The 7,850-nt window shown below is 53.5% G+C and overlaps 1 protein-coding gene and 1 non-coding gene across 17 annotated transcripts in view; both read right to left on the bottom strand.

Annotated features, from left to right (window-relative positions):
- Positions 1–7,850, bottom strand: part of ABLIM2 (actin binding LIM protein family member 2) — a 96,459-nt gene that overhangs the window by 34,298 nt on the left and 54,311 nt on the right. For 9 of the 16 annotated variants that reach the window (XM_006153624.3, XM_006153628.3, XM_006153633.3 and 6 more), the window contains 2 exons: positions 5,290–5,342; positions 4,384–4,525 (listed from right to left, as the gene is read on the bottom strand). In XM_006153624.3, the coding sequence (XP_006153686.1) occupies positions 4,384–4,525; positions 5,290–5,342 (195 nt within the window). The remainder of the gene's footprint in view (positions 1–4,383; positions 4,526–5,289; positions 5,343–7,850) is intronic. The other 7 variants (XM_006153623.3, XM_006153626.3, XM_006153629.3 and 4 more) reach the window with 1 other exon arrangement.
- Positions 1,617–1,673, bottom strand: MIR95 (microRNA mir-95). Its single transcript, NR_129376.1, has one exon. It is a non-coding gene; the product is annotated as a microRNA mir-95 (primary transcript).

Genomic DNA, 7,850 nt, shown 5'->3' with positions numbered 1-7,850 from the left:
ACTCATCTCCTCCAGAACCGCTCACACGCTTGCACACGGATCCTCAGTTCAGACCATTCCAGGGCTCCACGTTGCGTATCTGGGCAGCTGCAATCCCCCTTGCCCAGCAGAGTGGTCTCTGGTCTTACTCCTCCAATCTGCAAAGCTGCCTGCCTGGATGTTGAAATACATGAAACCAAACACCTCATCTCCCTGCCCCGCCTGCAGTGACTATGCACTCCCCGCACTGCACTGAGACCTGTCCTGAGTAGACCTTGCCTGACCACCTTGCTTCTAGCCAGACCCTCCTGCCAGCCACCCCATCATCTCTGATTCCTGGTGGCCACACCACTTCTTGCTTCCAAACTTGTGCACATCAATTCGTGCTGCTAAAGCCCACACCAGAGTAGGTCAGAGTCCCCTGAGGGGCCAACAAGTGCCACCTAGCCCAGTGCATCCCAGCCTCTGCTCCACTACACGGGCCCCTGCTGTTACTCCAGCCCACCTGCTGTGGTGGAGTACCCTTCCCTGTATGCCCGCACCACTCAAGGCTGCACCCCTTCCTGTCTCGCCAGGTACTGTCTTCTTCCCTGTTACTGAAAACCACACCCTCTTCCCAGCACTGGCAGCCTTATCACTGCAACAATACGTGCAACTCACTTTTTTTTTTTTTATACAGAGTCTCACTATGTCACGATTCCCCTGCCTCAGCATCTGAAGTAGCTGGGACTACAGGCATGTGCCACTGCACTTGGCTTTTAGGACGGGCTGGGAATCGAATCTGGGACTCTAGCTCGGTCCATGTGGCAGCAGCCTGCCAAGCAACCACTTCAACCAGTGCTTGCTACCATTGCTGGGCTGGAACTTAGTTTATTTTGTAAATTTTTTCTACAGGGCATGTGTGCTTGCAGGAGACACAGAAAAAGAAGAGAGAGAGAACCGCAAAATCAGAGGACAGGGGCTGAAGGGGCAGCGATGTGGTACCCAGTAACAAGCTGGTCGCACCCCTCATGTCCTCCTCTCGGGCACTGAGCCTTATCCAATTAGGTTCGAGGCCCTGTTCTTGTCAACACTCCTCTTTCCTGGGCAGAAGTTCATAAGTAATATAAACTACTATGCACACAGTCCAGAGACTGTCCTAGGCTTAACCTGAAAGGAGAATAGAAGTAGGCTATAATGAAATACGGGAGATCCTCTTTGAAAGGGGTGGCAGTACCAGGCCGAGAACCACTGCCCAATGGGATCGAGCTGTGATGCTGATTTGTCACCGCCTTTAGTCATGGCTTCCTGCTGTGGGACAGGATGGGGCTATATTCACTGCTGCCCCTCTGCTGCCTAGCACCATGTCTGGCACATAGTAGGTGCTCAGTAAATATCTGGTGGAGAAATGGATGAATGGCTGAATGGATTCATTCCCCGGCGAGATGTGCCAATGGCGTCATGGGTGGGATGAGGCTGTGACTGGGCCCCAGCGAGCCCACAGAGGCGCTCAGGTGGGCAGGTGGTGGCAGGATGCACGTGCGCTTGCTCCCGGCGGCGTCTCTGCCTCTCCCAGCTCCCTGCACCCTCCTCCGGGTCAGGTCAGGGATTGTGCTTGTCTTCGCTGTCTCCCTGCTCAGCGTCTGACACAGAGTGGGTGCTCAATAAATACCCGTTGAATTTAGCGCATCTCAATTCAACAAACGTTTATTGAGCGCCCACTGTGTTGAGTGTCGCAGCCCTGCCTTCCTTGGTGCGCTGCAGACGGACGTCCCGGTGACGCGGGTGGGCGTGCCTCGCTGAGCGCAAGTGCTCTTAGGTGGAAATGGTGCGCACGTGGACTGGTGCCAACAGACTCATGTTTGGGGGGGTGCTTGGTGAAATTAAAAAGAGCCCCCTGGAAAAGCAGGCAGAGAACTGCTCTGTGTCTCCCCTTCCCACCTGGAGTTCTAGGAGGCCGGCAGACAGCAAGGCACACCTGACCCAGGCACGACCAGCAGCCTGGGACCTCGCTGCTGTCTCCACGCACAGCGGGAACAAGGCAGCGTGGTCAGAAATAAGGGCACAGCCGCAACGGTTAGACAAAAGGGTGTCCTGCTCAGAGGGACTGACATCAGGACACCAGCATAAGGGAAGGAAGGACAGCACCATCGTCACGGTGAGCGTCAGCGAGGTGGGGAAAGGGAAGGCCCTCCACGCATTGCACTGAGGGGACTCTCCCCAGGTAAATCACAAATGCCAGCGCAGGCGATCGCATCCTGCCCACCGTGCCCTGGATGGGAGCGGCTGCGTTCCCATCTGTGTCTGCACACGCAGCTTGTGTCGGATTGCAACGGCCCGGGACGGGGCTGACAGGCAAGCTGGAGGCTGCGGGACTGGCTGATTGAAACACCTGGCAGGCTTGCGTGCCCCTGGGACAGCCTTAGGGCCCTCCTCCTGTAGCATCTGTGATGAGGAAGTGGTGCACAGAAATGAAGGCCACACGCAGAGGTCACAGGGCACATCAGCCGCAAAAGAAAGTCCCCACGGGGCAGCCAGTCTCCAGCCAGGGCTTCTCCCCCCATAGCATCCCTTCTCCCTTCAGCTCTAAGCCACAGGCAGGCCATGAACACCAGTGGGAATCCTGTGGGCAGCAGCTGGCCTCCCTGAGAGTCCAGGGAATGCCACCAGCATGGCACCAGACGCTCAGATGAAGCCTGCTACCACCCAGCAAGCAAGGGACCGGAGGCTGGCAAATTCCACCTTCAGATGCCCACACACGCGTGTCTCGGTTTCCACGACTAAGGTCTAATTCACCTGGGGAGGCCCGGACACCAAAGAAGATAGAGAGGGCAGCTGGGGACCTGGTGTGACAGTGCACCGCCTTTGAAACAGTTGCCATCGGAAACGGGAAAGTGCCAAGAGGAGAGAGGCCCACCATCCGGGCCAGTGACCCCCGGCCCAGATCACGAACTGCACCACTGGGGGCAGGGAGTGTCTGGGGGCAGAGGACTGGCGAGCTGCTGCCTACGAGAGGCATAGGTGGGCTTGGAAGGACCAATCCTTGCAGCCCGCCACCCTGCCTGCAGGTGGATGGTGGTCTTTTGGAAACCTCCCAGACCCATGCTCTCCCCCCACTCCACCTCTCGCCAGCAGGAGAACACCACCACCCTGGATGAGTCCCTCTCCTCTGGGGGGTCTTTCTCAGTGTGGATTGCCCAAGCTGACATCAGCCTCATGCCCCAGCTTCAAGATGCCGGTACCTGGAGAGCTGCCTGCATGCAGGTGCCAAGGCACAAGGGGTGTACAGACTTCTGCTTACAAAGGTCGTACATGAAACAATACACCGTTCTTTGTTTAACGTTCTTCTTGAATACATGATCAGTTCCAAGCTTCTAGGTCTTCGCTCTTCCCTCTCACATCGGAATACCGTCAACTTTCATTGGCAAGACAGTTTACAGTTCATAATCATGAGGATGAGAATGAGGATGACAAACAGTTTCTGTTTACTGAGCATCTACTACAGGCCAGGCAAAATGCTACATGCATACCCAGAGGAGCTTTGTCACAACCCAGGAAGGCACCCTGGCAGAAGCGAAACACAGACAGGGGTAGAACTGGCCCATTGTCACACAACTGGTCAGTGGGGGGCCCAGACTTGAACTTGGGCCTGTCTTATTGCAAAGCCAGCCGCTTTCCTCTGCTGTCTCATACCTGATCCATTCCTTCTTGGCCTCAGCTTCCAAGCCTTGCCCCAGAACACTACTACCATCCCCACTTAGCCCTGGAGTCTACTTGTGGAAGATACTGAGTGAGTCTGAACGCAGCTCGCTACTGATTTTCACCTATGGTTTACAGCATCTCGAATCAAACAACATTATCTGGAGTTTCTCTACATTTGAAAATCACCCGAATTCAGTCTTCACAACACCCCTGGAAGCAGGCAGACGTCATCTTTGTCCCACGTAAAGTTGGAGGCTATAATGCCTCTCGCTCTCCAGTACCTCGTTCAGGATGATGGGTAGGAGAGGGGGACGGTGCTCCATCATCGACTCCGGTCTGGACTCGCCCACCCGGACCATGCCCATGTCTGCTCTGGAGGAAAACGGGCCCTGAGCTCCCAGCCTGGCAGTCTGGGAAGGCTTTCTTCTAAAGAGACTCAGGAGTCCCGTCGGCCTTTCTGCTTTCTTACCTGCCTTGGGATGTTCTAGGGAGACACAGTGAAGGCCCGCTGTGAGCACGGCAGCTGCTCGTATCAGTCCCGGGGGAATCAGCCAACACCAAGGCTTTGCTCTCCTATCTGGGTTGCCCTTCTATTTATTGCCTTGCTCTTATCACTTTTAATGAACAAAGCTTAATTTAGGGAGATCACTCAGAGTTGTGGGGCTTCTTTGCTGCAAGGCCATTGGCGCACATTACAACTCTGTGCTCAGAAGAACCACTCACGTGAGTCAAAATTGTCCGCGTGCATCCTTTGGAGAGGGTCTCTATCAGTCCCACTACTGTGGGACAGAGACTGGCTGTCTAGGTCTGGAGAGTTGGTCCTAGTGTCCGCGTCCCCCTTGAGAATCAGCCAGCTGGCCTTCTGCTGTGGAGAGAGAAAGGCACGTGAATCCCGAGGTGCTCTCTAATGCCAGGAGCCTTCCAGCAGTTCTTCCCTCAACCCATCCAGATGTTCTCCTGGCATGTGAAGCATCTGGGGAAGATGGTCCTGCCCCATGTTACAGATGAGAAGTTGGAGGCTCAGGGAGGTTGGGGCCCGAAGGCTTCACACAGGGAGGATGAGGTGAGGCCACTCAAGTCCAGCCTCGCTTCCTCCCGCACAAACCTGCCTTTCTTAACGACAAGTGAAGGGGGGCTTGAGCGGACAGCCACGAAGGGTGAGCTCTGGCCTCGGCCAAATGCAGTCTAGAGCCCATTTTCGTAATTAAAGCACTGTTGGAACACACACCCACTCGTGCACGCGTTGTCTGTTTTCACAGAGTTGAGTAGCTGCATCAGGGGTGGCACGGTTGTAAAGCCTAAGTTACCGACTTTCTGGCCCGTTAGGGAAAATGTCTATGGAACCCAGTCTCGAAGAATGATCTCAAACGCCCTGAGAATGCACTTTGCTTTATTTCCCTTTCATTGCACACACTTCCTCTGTCAGAGGCCCACAACCAAGTTCCGCGGGCATAGAAGATCCTAAATGCAGGGGCCAGCTGCTGGATGTCCCGCCCACCTCTGGTCTCCCAGGACCCCGAAGGGATAAAACGTAAGAGGAGGATCCGGAGTTCCCCTGGAGGAGCCCTGACAAAGCTGAAGTTCTCTCTGAACAAGGCTGTTCTAACCAGACCTGCCGCCCCTCATTACCTTCCTGTTGTCCTGATTGAAGCTTCCATCCTCGTCATCGGATCGCCTTGCGGCTGGAAGGGAAAAATCAATTTGTAAAGCAACACATCATTTGTTCTGGGTTCCCATGGCACAGTTTCCTGCCTTACAGTTGTGCTAAAAAAATCTATGAATGAAGAAAAGGTCAATAGTCTGAGTGCCTATTAAGGACCGAGGAACAAGACAAGCTGGAGAAGGCTCCAGAGGGAATCCTGCCGGGGGCAGTGGATGTGTGACCTCAACACAAGCAGTGCTGAACATGGATAGCAGGTGTGTGAAACGATGCCTAATTTCAGTTCTAGCCATGCCCCTATAAAGAAAATAGCCATATGTTTAGATGTAGCCACTAGCATTGTGAAGAATACACATTGTACCGTCCAAGACGGACTTTGAAAAGAGAGAAGGTCTTAGACATGAGCTCTTATGCACAGACACGAGCTCTGCGTACAGCACTGTCTATGGGGCCTCATACCACTTCACAGGTGTGAGGCTGGGGCTCAGGGCCATATCATGCCCTGCCCACTGTCACGGAGTAGTGAGTGGCAGAGGGTGACATGAAGCCAGGCGGCCTGAGTTCCACGTCTGCCCTACAACCTGCTGCTCACAAAACACAAAATGATGAGTGAGCTTTGCCACTGAGGAAAGGCCATGAAGAGAAGCAAAGAAATTACAAAATTCAACTAGAAATGAACCCAACGAACCAGAGCAAACAAACATTCATTCAGCAAAAGTTTACCGAGAACACAGTCTGACTGTCTGGAGCTAGGTAAGGAGGTATCTATATTTTCCATTTAACTTTTTTTCTTTTTTCTTTGTTTTTTTTTTTTAGATTTTTTTTGCCACAGGACACATGTGGTTGCCAGAGAGAGACAGGCAGACAGAAAGTGGAAAGGTGGGAAATCACCCCCAGGGGACGGCCATGCTGCTACCCCTATTCCTCTATCCTCCTCTCAGGATTCCGGGCACGCAAGCATACTTGCTCAACATGATGTTTAAGCCACTGGGGCTGGGGCTTGCTCGGTGGCGGGCCAGGAGGGAGTCCAGCTCCTTAGCTTTTACACTACCTGCCGGCCCCTTTCCATTTACTTTTTGGGGGAGGTGGTTGTCTCCTGGCAGGGCTGACATTTCCAACCAAGAATGAGCAAAGAAATCACACGAGAACATGCTTTATCACACGAGGGCAATGTTTTGGCATCCAGTTCAATACATAAAGACCTATTTTGTGTATCCCATCCTAAAACAGCGACCCCATGCAAAAAACAATCAAATGAAAACCCCAGCCTCCTTCCCCAGCCCACCATAAAGAACGAGGCCTCAGTAAGGACACGCCGAGGAGGCTCCTTACCTGTGCACTGCAGGGGACTGGGACCTGTCAGCCTTTTGGAGCACCCTGCCTCTTGCACCACCAAGGATAAGACTGATACCAGGCCAGAGAGCTTGGAAATTTGGGATTGGGTTACAGGACCTTGACAAGATAAGGCCAACATTGAAGACTGAGCAGTCCCATCCTGGATACACTGACATTTAGTTACTCTCAATGGCTACCTGTTTCTCCTTCTTCCTGCAGAGACAGTGATCTGCTATGTGAAAATGAAAAACCCTGCTCTCTCCACTCACGGAGGCTAATTAGTGGCAAGCCTGATGGAGGAGGGCTGTGGTGGAGAGAGATGGGGGCAGGGAGCTCGCAGGAAGGCGCATGCCCATCAGTGGGCTCTCCTGTTGCCTGGACAACGGCTGTCGCTGGGCAGCATAGCCCTGAGTAGCCATACATCAGCTGAGACTCGACAGATGCCAGCAAGCCCCAGGCACCATCGGGCCAGTGACCAGGCCACCTGGAGCCCTAAGGACACTGCCACTGTCCAGGCAGAGAAGGCTCTTGACCTGCTAGAATCTGTTTCAAAAATAAGCAAATTGCACTCTGGGGAAGCCAGGGAGCCTGGAAATGGATCGCTATACCACAGTAATCTGTGAATGAAAACCACTGAGTGGATCTAATCCCAGGGCTCTTCGGGACATGAAATCCCAGCCCACGGAGTTCCTCTGAGCCACCCAGGCATGGAGACCACCCTAGCTTTGAGGACTTGACGCAGCAGGTTGGCCAGACACATTCTGGCTGTGGAGCCACCTCAGGGCTCAATAACACCCTCCATGTGACAACAAGATCACTCTGCCAAAATTCGGAAAGTCACCTCTGAACGCACCGGCCCCTCCACAGGTGTGCACTCAGACCGAGGCCTTTTCAGAACCACCTCTACCACCCCACAAAGCACACAGTGGAACCTCTCGAGAACTAGGAGCTTGAGTAGAAAAACATGGGGATCGGGCAGTCTGTGTTACTGGTAGCTTTTCTTTAACAGCACTCAGCCTCAGTTTCCTGATCTGTCAAAGGCCAAATGACGCCTGCCCCTCCAAGTTGTGAGAACCTCCTGAGATAATATATCCGAATGCTGGGACATAATGCAGATCTTGACCTATAGGTTTGACAATTTAGGAATAAAGGGACCGGCAGTTAGTGTAATGGCTATGTCGCTGGACTCCCATGT

This window comes from Tupaia chinensis, unplaced genomic scaffold (genome assembly GCF_000334495.1).
Source record: "Tupaia chinensis unplaced genomic scaffold, TupChi_1.0 Scaffold000384_1, whole genome shotgun sequence".
NCBI classification, from domain to species: domain Eukaryota; kingdom Metazoa; phylum Chordata; class Mammalia; order Scandentia; family Tupaiidae; genus Tupaia; species Tupaia belangeri.
This window is presented reverse-complemented; position numbering and strand designations above follow the sequence as displayed.